The 14,446-nt window shown below is 48.1% G+C and overlaps 1 protein-coding gene across 4 annotated transcripts in view; it reads right to left on the minus strand.

Annotated features, from left to right (window-relative positions):
* The window catches only part of RAF1 (Raf-1 proto-oncogene, serine/threonine kinase), a 415,567-nt gene that overhangs the window by 98,013 nt on the left and 303,108 nt on the right, over positions 1-14,446 (minus strand). For all 4 annotated transcript variants that reach the window (XM_086938972.1, XM_086938971.1, XM_086938970.1 and 1 more), the window contains one exon: positions 1,782-1,866. In XM_086938972.1, the coding sequence (XP_086795098.1) occupies positions 1,782-1,866 (85 nt within the window). The remainder of the gene's footprint in view (positions 1-1,781; positions 1,867-14,446) is intronic.

Below are 14,446 nucleotides of genomic sequence, written 5' to 3' on the forward strand. Positions count from 1 at the left end.
GTAATAATGCAGTTCGTATTGCAAGTACTAATGCGGATCGTAAAAGCAATTCGGGACTGATCGCGGTGCTAGTGAAGGCCTCTATGCCTCTCTTGGCTGACTCGCGGTCAGCGACTGCCAAAATATGCCCCCAATACTGTTACGAAGGAAACAAAGTGCAGCTCCACAATCCGACCCGGTACTGCCACTCCTCTGTGAGTATGTGCCGTGATACTGACTTGAGTGGAGGCTCACGCTGCAAAGATGGGAAAGGCCGAAAGCGGTCTCTCATAGCACGCACTCCGCCCCAGGCAGCGACACATGCACGCTCGATGAGCGTTACCTGGGGGGGGGGGTTGCAGTCTCTCTCTCCTCTCCTCACGGCTTGGGCGTCACGCTGTGCAGCTTCAGGTTGGAGGTGGTCGGGCTCCCAGGTGACGGCCTCACAGCTGATCGGCTCTTGGTGCGACTCCGTTGATCTTGGGCAAAGGACATCAGACCCACGATGTTGAAGGTTCACAGGTCTCTCCTTGGCAAAGGCAGGCTCTGGCCGGCGGCTGTGATTTCTCACGGCTCCCCCTTGGACGACGGTCCGGGCCAATGGTGATAACGATCACAGCACTTTTGGTTATGCCGTCGATCGAAGCAGAGCGCAAGACTACTCCGGGGCACACAGTCACATGGCAATTCTCACAAAGGTATCAGCCTGCAAAAAGCACACGCACACAGCGTCACTGAGACACACTTGGAAACTTTGATGTTCCTGAGTTTCCACAACAGGGAGCCAGCTCCTTTCAGGCCCTTGGAGACAAGTCACTTCAGGACACAGCACACAGCAAAGTCTTTTCAAGCAGGGGGACATAGCAAAGTCCCTTGTCCTCTCCTTAGTCAAATCAGCAAACTGCAGGTCAGGCCCAGAACACACAGCAAGGGCAGTCCTTCTCTTCAGTCTCTTCAGCTGTTCTTCTTTGGCAGAGGTTCCTCTTGATCATGTAGTAGTTTCAATCCTTTTTCAGGCTTGAGTTCAGTTTTGAGTTCAGGGTTTCCAGCTCTCACATTTATACCCCTAAATGCCTTTGAAGCCTGTGTTCAGGGGGTCTGAGCCCGGTCCAAACCAGACCTGGGTGTCTTCCTGCCAGCGCACACCTCCTTTACTTTGATAGTTAGGGTTTGGCCTCAGACACTCCCGCAGGAGGTGGAGCCATTTTTTGTGGCAGCAGCACAGCCCTCTGCGCATCCAAGGGGCTACTCCTCCCACCACACCAAATGCAGGCCATCCTGTTGCTGTCTCACTTACACCTCTCTGGTGTCAGAACACTCCCCCGACCCTGTCACATCCAAACCCAGACAGTCAATACACAACCAAGCAGAGGCACACAGGATTGTTAGGACAAGAAACCAGCCACTTCTAAAAGCGTGGTATCTAAACACACATTTTAAAAACCATCTTCACAAAAAGATGTGTTATTAAATTCTGAGTGCAGGCACACTAAAGGGAGTATGTGGCTCATTGCTGACCAGAGTTCCATACAGGGTACTCTTTTCCAGAGCAAAATGTCAGTCCAATTAGGCCATATTGTTCATTAATCCAGATGTGGAGCCTAGTTCTTTTGCTCAGGCAGTCAGCATTTGGAATGCTATGGTTTAGTTTGTTCAATCAAAAGGTAAAAGGCAAAGGTATCTGCAATGCTTACTGCAGTCATTTTATGGTACACTACATACTGAGGTTGTGTTTTCGGTCATTCTAACAAAGAATAATTATTTACACGATCTCTACATACTTCATGGGTATATGGGCTTACCTGAGCACAGCCACTTCATTTCTGAAGGCCTGAAACTGTTCAGGGGTAGGATCCGTGACTTTTAGAATCTTCACCGCAACGTCTCCTGCAAATGCAATAATCAAAGATTTCAGAAAATTGTTAAATACTGGACAGACCAAAGAGCGAGGTTTCCATAAAATATAGCACAGCGGCTGTGTCAAGTGGATCAATTTCTAATCAATTACTTTGTCTCACATCAGCACAGGCAAAAATGGTGGTTTGTATTATGTCAATCTGATTAACAGAGAGTAACATTCATAATGTCTGCGAGGCAGACAGTAGAGGATTTTGAAACAACAAATAATCCCTTTAGGATTACTAGTGAATTTAATTTAAAGCTATGGAGGGATTGCACATCCAGTTTCTCATTATGTTGTACATACTCTCAAGTCTGACTTGCCGCTACTCCATCGCCCTTCGAAAAATGTGTACTTCCAGTGATTCTCCCAATTAAAGGAAGAATGTGCTCCTTTGTAAACTGCTCTGGACGTCTCTACTTATTTAAACTCCCAAAATTATCACTAGCAATACATCCTAATAAAATGTAACATGAAAGCTGCCAGGCACTTAGCACCAATATTATCTTGAAATCAGATGAAGGACTTATTTATGGTTTGCTTTGCTTTCAAGTCTTACCAAAATAAAGGCGAGTTCAAGGGTGAAAGTAAAGTATTTTTCGCAGAATGGAACACTTTGATTTAGTGTATTTACTCAATGTTCTCTCATATTGAGACAGGTCTTTCGTTGGGTTGAGAGAGTGGGGCAGCAGGTTAATGCAATGGAATGTTGAAAAATATATGAATTACAGATACGTGCACAGATAAAACATAGTGACACTGAAATTGCACACCATGAAACATTCTGTATATAACTGCAGCTCTTCAATGCAAAAACTGACTTTCTGACAACGAAAGAAAGGGTTATTAGTTTGCAGGATTACACTGATCTGACGTCACTTGGGGATTCACGAAGTGCCTTGTGCCATTCTTTATCGAAAGTATGTTTACACTCTTCGCGGTCAAAAAAGGTGGCATAAGTTGTTTTGATAAAATAATATTACTTGACTATCAGTGAGGCTGCAAACATGAAATGTCAGTTTAATAGAGGGAGCACAATTGCATCATCTGACCTTTTGACATTTATATTACCTAAAACTAATTGATGAAGTCAAATCAAACTGCTTTATTGCATAATCATTAAAAACCCTCACAATACTATATACTCTTAATTTCATTGTAAAATCAACTTTTAATTCCCAATCTGAAATTCGTATCGGATTCAGCGCAATATAGATATAATGCGGGACATCTGTTCCTGGCCTTGGTACAAAAAATAAAAACATTTTAGTCATAAGTGGTTTAGAATTGAAAATAAAATGCATCGTCAATTATTAATCTATTAATCTACGTGCAGATTAGAAATGACAAAGTCAATGTGTGGTTGTCTTTTGTTGAAAAGTTTTACAATAATGAGCATGAAGCACTGTTTGGGTATTATTTTTCGGTACAGTCAACAGCAGTAGAAAGCATTCGCTTGATATCGGGTTGATAACAGTAAAGTGAGATGGAGAGGGCCCAGACAGGCTTGGAAAAAAAAAAGTTTTCGGATTTAGAGTCTCAAGGAACTTTATAAAGGTCTAAAGAAGGGGGGACATGTATACATTTTCTGTAGTTTCTCTCTTCATTTGCAGAACTTGGGGACTGCAGAAATGCGAAGGACAACTTACTTAAGCAATCACAAAAAAAAGCTGGGAAATTAAATGTATCAACATGTCCTTACCACCTGACATGCGGAAGTCCAGATAAGACACATCAAAAATGTAGTATTTCCATACCCCAATCCACAATACAGATATATATATATACTAATTTGTTATTTTTTTCTAGGTAGGTCAGAGTAGTGGTGCGCTAAATTTCTGGAATATTAAGTTTGTTGTACGGGACCACTAGGAAAAAACTAATTCTGCCCCTCCTTAAAAGATATGACTTTAGTCAGTGCAGACCAGCCTTGTACATTTTGTAACAACTTGCAACTGGCATATCAATCAGACTGTAGGACTTTTCATCTGGCAATGCCTACGGATAAGAAGACTTGCCCTGTCATGATAGGAGACCTGAGGAGATTGCACAGTGGACTGTACTGTGTTGGTGTGGTACTTTTAGAGAGCGTATGCACTTTAATAGTTAGGAATCAGTAATATTGGTCGGCATCAACAAGATATTTGATGTCAATAGCAAAGCGTTTTATTTATCGGATGCTTGGTATCTATACGATATACACACACTGTATGCAATTACACCTCTCCTACTATTGGCACACAGTAATGGAGTTGAGTTTTAGCAACTGTTGACTAATTTTAATGAAGCTATTAGCTTTCTGCAGAAAGTTCCTCCGATTGGGTGTAAACGTATGAAACTTAAAAATATATATATAATTCTGTGATTTTGTTTTTTTGCTGTGGACTACGGTAATTTTTGAGTATACGGATGTTTACTCCGTTTTTTGTATTTGTGGATCTGATAGAACCCCGGTTTGCAAGATCATTGTATATCAAATTTCGGATAGGGACCGACCGCTCCATACCTTTACTGCTAGGTGTTCTTGTTTCCCCCAACGAAAACTATATGAGCTGTCCATTTTGTTCTGTTACTAAAGAATGCATTGATCCAGTTTTTTCTTTTGTCCATATTATTATGTTCATAGGAGGAAGTGGATTGTGCCATTGTGTCGAAACGTGGGGGGCTAGGGAATTTAGAACAGCCCCCAAATTCTTAGAAGTACAGCACAGTCGATAGTATTTGCTGTCTCTTGCTTTCTCTTGTTTATGAGGAGATGAAGACAGAAGGGCTGTTTAGTATATCGGAAGCCCAGAATTATGATTTATTTCTCTCTTATGCCTGTATTGCATACCTGGTTGTTATCCCATGATCTGTACGTGTTTTCAATCCGAAATTAGCAATATGCTGTTTTTGACTGTATATGTTTTACTTTTTATTCAGATTTTTTAACTGTTTTATTGAATTTATTTACTTGTACATGTTGTGCTTTTACGGCAAATTTTGCCAAAGAAAGAAAGAAATCATTGTTTTATGCGTGATGGGCAGTAGTTAATTTATAAACAGAAAAGAAGTGCTGGCGCTCTCGTCAGGAGGCAGCTTGCACCATCCCATTTCTCCTGTTAGCGCCGCCTAAAACATAACCAACTACCAACCATGAAAGTGGGGAGAGGATGTGGTGTAATGGCCAGAGCGGCCAACCTCGGAGGCAGGGAACCAGGCTCGAGTCTCAGCGTCAGCTCAACATCCTGTGATTCTGGGCAAATCACTTAATCTTCCTGTGCCTACCATAAATGAATGTGTTCTTAACTGAAGTTCATGAAATATGATGCTGTTGATTATTGCCAGTGCTGAACATTGGAAACTACTAGCTCAAATTAAGCACTAGTGATGGGTAAACAAATTAAAATGGCCTTTTATTGTCTGGTTTCTATTTCAATGTTTGTTTTAACTGTACATGTACTTTTATGCTACAGAACCGTAGCAAATAAAGTTTTTACTGACTGACTGACATGAACCACAAACATGGCATAAGCACTATTTATTTTAGTACCAAATTGTTCCAACACATTTGCGTTAAAAAAAACCCAATGCTAAATCACATATGAGCAAGAAGGAGAGAAGGTTTATAAGAAAGGGTCTCATAAGAAATTATGAGCGACGTGCCCCCAGTTTAATTCACCTAATTCACTCACTTCCTTTTCTTGGGCACATCTTTCTTTGGGATCCATGTTTTTGACCTCCTGCCTGTGGAATGTACAGAACAGCCTAAGGTTTCCAATATTTAAAGATAGTGTGCTGAGGCAATGGACTGCACCCTAGAGAGTGCAGCAGAAGAAAGTGCACTGTTTTCTATTTTCAAAATTGCCTTGAGAAGATCCAAGTAGTCTTAAGTAAAGTGTCCAACCTAAATCCGAAGATCTGGAACGCTCTCCCACCGGAAATACATAGAATCTCCTCCAAGGTTGCTTTCAAATTGGAAGTAAAAAGATTCCTTATGAACAAGTTCTTACCTTAAAAGGTTTTGGATCTTCTGCTCTATTGCTTTGGACTTACACCTTTAAGCGCTGCGCTGGGTGCTATTCTTGTTTTTACGAATCTTCGGCTTTCCTCCTAGCTCGCTATCTACCAGTTTATTATCGTATTCTTTGCTGACCCATTTTGTCTGTAACCTTTTTGCTGGGTATTCCTATTTGATGAGTATTTGTTTTGGTATTCCTATCTGATACCTGTACTGCAATTGTTACCTCCCCTCCCCTCCAATTGTAAAGCGCTCTGAGATCCTTCGGGATCATGTTCGCGCTATATAAAACTTTATTAAATAAATAAATCAAGCAGGGCATGATCCATGCAGGATTTTCTCAATATTATCTAAAGATAATTTTACATACAACACATATACATGGAAATACTTTCAATAGTTACTTGTTGTGCTTCAAAACCTGGCATGGATATGACCCTCCTAAACTTATGACGGGCAGAAAGAGACCCAGAAACAGAACCTATCCCGCTAATCTCGGACTTAATAGGAAAGGGAAACTACATATCTGAAAACCAAAGTAGTCAGCATTGGCCGTAACAGGCATATATACAAAGAGGACACAGTCCGTTTAAAGCTAAATCAGATTCCTGTAGGATAGCAGCCATAGCAGAAATGTAAAGTCTACATTTCTATGATAATGATTATCACTATATCTGTTTTACAGCATTGATAAGGTTCAATCAGGCGGCTGAAGCGTATTAGCAGTCTTGCAAACCCTACCATGTCAAGCTTCAACGAAGCTTTATCCAACAGTGCATGACACCCACAAAATCCTCCACCCACAGATCTAAAAGGCAACTTTACGTCTGAAACTGGGGAGTATCTGCAAAGAAGTCTGTCTTCTAAATGGCTAATGACAAGAGGGTGTCGCACAACCAGCAAGCTTAGGGGTTGTGACTCGAACTGAAAAGGGCGAAGAGACTGCAGGAGTAAGAATTTAGTTTTTTTCTTTTTATGACATCAATTATCGTGAACCTGACACACATCTTCTGAACCGATTAAAAGCGTGGATCAAAACAAAAATGGTATTATAGTGAGAACACTAGTTGGTGAGACACATTTCCTGGCAGTAGCTTCTGCAGAGGGAATACAAAGCAATTATAGTATGAGATCATAAGGGAAACTTTTGGAAAAAACATAGGAAAGGGGTTTTATATTACTTGTTACATTAAGGGGGTTTAAATAAACCAAAACCACATCTCTGCTGCTTCAAAGCCTAACACGTGTTGTTTTTTAAGTTGAACAACTGCACAATCGCCTCACTAGTAAAACGCGTACCTAGACACGGACACCTCTGCAATGTAGCCAGAACTTCAACAATTAGAATTAAGTAAGTACCTGTTCTATCGGAAGGGAAGATGTGTGGTTGATTTAATCCAGGGGTTCCCTTAAATGAACCCTTTTAGGTGGAACTTCACTCAAAGACTCAAGTAATGAAGGCTGTTCGATCACCAGGTACAAAAAGATCAGCAACCGGCACTGTCGCTGCTGACTTAGGAAGACCTCAGCAAGGAGAATGGCAATAGTAGTGGTCAAAAAAGGGAAAAAAGTGAAATGCACTAGAAATGTAATGAACTGGGTAATATCCATTTATAAAACTTATTCGGGGAGTTCCATACGCTCACCCATACCAAGGCTCGCCATACTTTCTTGGGACTCAGTGTGGGGTAGATCATCCACCAGACCATGAACATTTTCAATGTTCTCCCAATTGTCTCAGACATCAGCTCTCCTTCCCCTTAGCTTGGGATGTCTGTTGCTCTCAATGGCGACAGAAGCAGGAATTGGGTTAATCATTAGATATTCTGTTTTGTTCGGATTAGAGTGATGTAAATTATAATGCGACAGGTGCTCGCCTCTGCTCCACTCTACCCTCTTACCCCGATTGTCTTTCAACATCTGATTCATCAATGGTATAGGGTATACTGTGGCTTGGCTTTTGTGTGTGATATTTTTATTTAAGTAACCGAAATACAGTTATAGAGTTTCAAGGTACTGATCCAAAATTGACTTTCCTTGTTTACAACAAACCTGGGTGGTGTACGTTTAAGAATACAGAAATTTGATTTCCTTTTGAGTGTTTCTCCATGCTGTCAATCATTACCTGTGTTATACCTATTAACAGCTGAGGAAGTTTAAAGTTTAAAAGCAAGCTGTGGCAAAGCCAACAAGTCGTGTTTCTATTTTGAGTCATGGCTAAAACATAAAGGATAAGTTTGCTGCAGTGAAAAAACAAAATAAAAACTGCTGCTCACCAAAAACAATGCATCTGTAAGATAAAGAATTTAATGTGTGATGATGTAAAAAAATATCTAAAAAAGTCGTCAACTTTTCAGAGCAAGCACTCCATAGGAGATAGAATGTTGCCCCAAACACCCAAATGAATGATGTGTGAGAGCAATATTCCTCTGGGTGGAGCAAAAGTCCATGATGTAATTTTTTTAGACCCCTGTGTTGTCTAGCCAGACTTAAAAAAGGAATATGATTTCTTAATGAAACTTTAGACGCTGCACATGTGCTAGTAGTACAATATTAATGTTGTCAGGTGAGTGTAATATGTATTGCATATGACAGCTTAGCGCACTAAAAACCCTACATATGTTGACTTGTGAGTGTACATTTATCCGTTAAATAAATGTGGTAACATACTAGCTGTAACTTCGTTTTTTTACTAACCAACAAATGATTATACACACCAATAACACGGGGACTGATAGGGATACATTCAGATGGGAATATTAAAATAATACATGGAAAAAGACCTCTACTTCTTACCAAGTGCAGAATACTAGATAATGGAACATGCAATCAATGGGGGGCGTGGCTAAGCACGCGATGTGAGCAGACGTGCCCGGGCTGAGCTCCGAGAGAAGCTCCCCTTCCACGGGTTATTTCTCCTACATTATCGGCGGTGGCGAGCCCAGACTTGCACCGAGTGCACCCGGGAGCCTCTTCCACCGCCAGAACGATTTTCGAGCAGATCGGAGCGACGGACCCTCCGACCGACCACTATCCCGGCGCCTACCCGCCCGGGGCACACTTCCGGCCGGCAGACCCAACTACCAGAGGCCGGGGATCCGGGCCTACGAGGTAGGCCGCGACGCGTGCGTCCTCCCCTGCGCACCCTAGAGCGGGGAACGGGATCGCGCCACAGCGCCTGGTGTCCCCGGCAGCCCCTCTACTCGGGGGCCCCGGACGCTGAAGACGGACACGGCACCCTGGCCCACCGCGGGCTGTGACACCGGCCCACCCTGCCTGACGAAGCTGGGAACACCCGGCCGGGCCCCCACTGACAATATTGCCCCTGGGCCCCGGCGACCACCAACCGAGGCTATGAGGTCCTGTTTCCTGGGCCCCTGTCCCTGTCCTCCGCCCTGCAGCAGCTACTAACCGGCACCGGACCCGGCCAGCACTCGGAGACCCGGCCCACGCAGCACACTGACCACGGCCACAACTGCGCAGCCTCGCCGGCGGCCGGCCCTACACTGAGGGGACTACCCTGTGCCTGCGCGGGTGAGGAATCAGTGTGGCCCGCACTCATCACAACTACTGACCCCGCGCTGAGCCACACGGAGCCCCGCACGGCGCTGGGCGGTGTCCAGAGTCGCCTGGCCAAGCGCGCCCTTCCAGGCCCGAGGGGCGGATACGACCGGAGAGAGACCACGCGGTCCGGCCTAGCAGACCAACAGGTGGCGCTACCAGGGGGCGGTTCGTCATTGAGACACTTACAGCGACAGCCGGCGGCACATGAGGGCCCCCACATCAGCCGAGACACCGCCATCTCGCCCTCCCCAGACGGTGTCGAAGAGCAAGATCCCAAGGGCCTGGCAGCATAGCGGACCCCCCCCCCGCTGACCACACACCGCCCGTTCCGAGTGGAGCAGAGTGCCTAACCTTGTGACCATCACGCACAGGTCTCAGCAGTGTTCATTGCGGGGGCCTACCCGCCCGGCTGCTTTGCAGCGTCGACCAGCCCCATGTCAGGGGGGACCAGAGCGAAGTCCGGCACCGTTGGGACGCTGAACAAAGGAAAGATGGTGAAGAACTCCGAGGCTGACCAGACTGCCTCCAAATTGGACACCATGCTGGCGGCCATGGAGCGCCTGGAGGAATCCATGCAGTTGACCCGTACATCGCTGGAGACCAGGATCGATAAGGTGGCGGTGGACCTGACGCATCTCCGAGCGGACCACAAGAAACTGTCCGAACGCACCACGGCCCTGGAACAAACGATGGCGGAGACCTCGCCCAAGCTGGCACAGACAGACAAGCATGTACGTGACCTACTCAACCGGGTGGAGTTCCCCGAGGACAGGGCGGAGGATGCGGAGGGACGGGCCAGGAGGAACAATGTACGCATAGTAGGCCTGCCGGAACGATGGGAACGGAGGGAGACGGCAGAGCACATGGAGGCCTGGCTCCGAGAACTATTGCCGGAGGGCACACTGTCACCACATTTAGTAGTGGAAAGAGCGCACAGAGTGCCGTCCCGTCCACCCCCGGAGGGCTCCAATCCGAGACCAATGCTTATGCGGGTGCTGAACTACCGTGATCGGGACGCCATCCTACGCGAAACACGGAAACTATCAGACATAAAGGTAGACAATGGCAAGGTGATGTTCTTCCCCGACTACACCGTGCAGGTCCAACGACAACGTCAATCGTTCTTAGCGGTGAAACAACGACTCAGGCGTCTGGCTCTCAAGTACTCACTACTGTTCCCGGCACGCCTCCGAGTGGTGGCACAAGACAAGACCCCCTTCTTTGATACTCCTGAGGCGGCGGCGACCTGGCTGGATTCTGGGGTAGATACGGGCCACGGGTCCGCACCGATGGAGCAAAGCAGACATCGAGGCACCCGCAGACGAAGACACCGGCGCACCTCGAGGGCCGGATCACCAGCCGCGGACACGGAGATAGGCCCCACACCGGAGCAAATTCAGAGTGAACAGCAAGAGGCCCTCCGGATAGCAGCTGAGATCAGTGGATCACAGTCACCCATCCTGATCTCCAAAGCCAGCCCACGATCACGCGGGAGCGAGGACGACGAATATTTGTACGGACTGCCAGATGATCCGAATACAGAGGGCCTACCGGATGTCACACCCCAAACGGCGGACCTGATAGCGTAGCACCCCTCCTCATCCTAGCCCTGGCTGGGCTACTGCAACTGGCGACAATTAGCAGTTTGTACACCACCATGGTTGACCCACTTGGGGGCTCCCACCGGCACTCCTAGAGACTCCGGTGGCCTCAGCCGGCCCTGTCCCCGGGGCCTGTGCCCTACTTCCGACCCCCCCCCCACCACCCGGATGAACCATGTGCTGCCACTGCTGCCGGGAAGGGGGGACAGAGCCGTTCCACTCGAGTGACACCGGAAGCACTGTGTTGGAGGGGTGGACGGACCCCTAGAGGTGAGTGCCCCCTCGGGGGTAAAGCAGATGAGGTCCCCCCCCGGAACTAAGCATCCGAGTCATGTGACATTAGATACTCTGGCCCTGTTTCATGGGCACTGCCATTGACTTCAGATGCCACTTGGCCCACTGCCCGTGGAGGGGAGTCACCACGGCTCTCTTGGCCTAGTGAACTAACTTGTTTTACCTAAGTGACGTACTTTGTCATCCCCCCACTGAACTCACGGATTGATTGAGCTCATTAGAGCATTTGGGCGGCGACTTGTTTTGTTGTTGCCCTTTTGGTATTATGGTTCTGTTCCTGTTCTTTTTGAGACTAGTGTCGGCACTGCAGTGTTACAGCGCGCATTCCTGGGTCTGTGTGGGATGGCGGGTGGGAAAAATGGCCATTGATAACTGCTGCTGTGCGTGTGTGGGCGGGGCGGGTGGGGGATGGGGGGGGGAGCGAGTGCTTGGGCGAGATGGATACTGTGATGACTACGGTTAAATTTGGTACCTGGAATGTCAGGGGCATGCACACACCCTCGCGTAGATATCAGGTGTACTCCTATCTTAAAAGACATCAGATACAGATTGCACTGCTGCAAGAGACCCACCTGGTCGCCGCTGAGGTAGCCACACTTCGCCGTAGGTGGAGGGGGCAAATATTCGCCACGACCTTTTCAGCGTTTGCACAAGGGACTCTGATCTGGGTACGGCCGGGGGTTTCATTTGCACTGACACACAGCAACGTTGACACTGAGGGGCGCTATGTCTTCATACAGGGCCGACTAGACGGGCAGCAGATTGTTATAGCCTCCATCTACGCACCTAATGTCGAACAGGGGAAATTCCTAACACGATTATCGGCAGTGATTGCACCTTGGCCTGACGTACCCCTGCTGTTAGGTGGGGATTACATCTGTGTGCTAGATGTCTCCCTTGACCGCTCGTCCCCCCCGGCGATGATCGCCCCTGCGCAGGCAGCCTCCAGGGCACTACTTGATTGGGCGGCGCAGTGGAACCTACAAGATGCCTGGCGAGTCAGAAACCCTACCGCCCGGGTGTATTCCTACTACTCTGGAGCCCACTCATTACACGTCAGACTAGATAGATATATGATGTCCCGTGACCTGATTCCTTCCGTGACAGACACTGACTACCTGGGGCAGACGCACTCAGACCATAACCCACACACTCTAGTTTATGGATGGAGGCGACCACGCCCACCTGTACCCACATGGCGCCTACAACCGGATCTCCTACTCGACACCCCATTCCGAGAGGAGATATCTAGGAGGGTGATACAGTATTTCGAGGACAATAGCGACTCGTCCTCGTCCCCGAAAATTGAGTGGGACGCCTTCAAGGCAGTGACCAGGGGGAGCTGCCTCGGTGTACAGGCGGGCCTGCGGAGACAGGTGGAGAGAGATCTGATACGGGCGGAAGAGACGCTACTAGACAAAGAACGGGAGGCGGCGGAGGGCGATGACTCCCGGCTGGTCTCGGCCAGGGCAGATCACGCTCTTTTGATGGAGAGGCTGAAGAACATTAATTTTGCGGCGCACTCCGCACGCACCCATAACGCAGGTGATAAACCTGGCAGGCTCCTGTCGTGGCTGATCCGACAAGACACCCAGTCCGCGTCGGTGCTGTCGATCCGTACGACTCAGGGCGCTGAAGTCTACACCCAAAACCAGATACACGAAGCGTTCACGTCGCATTACAGGTCCTTATACAGCTCACGACTACGGGACACCGTGGTGAAGATCACGGACTATCTGGCGACACTGCAACTTCCGACAGCCACTCCCGCTCACCGGACGGAGCTAGGTGCTGAGCTTACTAACGAGGAGCTACGGGAGGTGATTTTTTCCCTCTCCAATGGCAAGGCACCGGGCCCTGACGGGCTCCCGGCTGAATTCTACAAGGCCTACTCATTGGTGTTAATACCGGAACAGTTGAAGGTGTATAAGGCGGCATCGGAGGATGCTGAACTCCCGGCGTCCTTGAATGAAGCCAACGTGATCTCCCTACTAAAACTGGGTAGAGAGGCAAACGAGCTCGGCTCGTACAGACCATTAGCGCTCCTCAACACCGATTACAAAATCTTAGCAGTGGCATTGGCCCGGAGGCTTGCACCACTAGTCCCCACGCTGGTACACTCTAACCAGAATGGCTTTGTGCCCACCCGGAGCACATCGTACAATTTGCGCCGCTTTTTCAGAGTCCAACGGTATGCGACTCCCACCTGGCCACGTTCAGGATGCATAATACTCGATCTGGAAAAAGCGTTTGACTCGGTGGAGTGGCCCTATCTCCTCCGAGTCCTCGAAAAATACGAGCTGGGCGACGCTTATGTCCAGATGGTGGGGCTCCTCTACCAGGCACCCGAGGTACGAGTCCGGACTGGGCGATTGTTCTCTGACAGGATTCGGATTGGGAGGGGCACCAGGCAGGGCTGTCCCCTCTCCCCTCTATTATTCGCCCTCGTGATGGAGCCTTTGGCGGAACTGCTCCGTGCCTCCGGCGACACCTGGAGTATCCCGCTGGCCGATGGCATCCACTCGGTGTCTCTGTATGCCGACGACTTATTGTTATACATCAGGGACCTCGCCCATATACCCACGGCAATCACGGACATCTTTCAAACGTTCGGGGACATGTCAGGGCTCCGCGTTAACTGGGCTAAATCGGGTGCTTATGCATTCAGTGACACGATGCCGCAATGTGATGTGCGCATGATGGGAGAAACGCTCCGATGGCACCCGACGGTATTCAGGTATCTAGGGATCCTCATATATCGGGACCCTACGGATCTCCTGGAGGGCAACCTTGTGAGAGCCATATCCTCGCTATCGGTCCAGGTCACGTTCTGGAACTCCCTCCCACTGAATGTGCCGGCCCGAGTGGCGATATCCAAGATGATAATGCTCCCCCGGTTCCTCTACTTTTATGCTAACCTGCCAGTGTATGAACCGGCACGCATATTCAAGGGGTTGGAAACCCTCACCAGGCGCCTCATCTGGAATAAAGGGCGCCCCCGGGTAGCATTGAAGACCCTCTACGCGGCCTCGGACTCTGGAGGCTTGGCGATTCCCAATCAGGAACTATATTACTTAGCGGCCCAGCTACAATGGGTTGCTTACTGGC

The sequence above is a fragment of the Lissotriton vulgaris genome, chromosome 9 (assembly GCF_964263255.1).
Source record: "Lissotriton vulgaris chromosome 9, aLisVul1.2, whole genome shotgun sequence".
Classification (NCBI taxonomy): Eukaryota; Metazoa; Chordata; class Amphibia; order Caudata; family Salamandridae; genus Lissotriton; species Lissotriton vulgaris.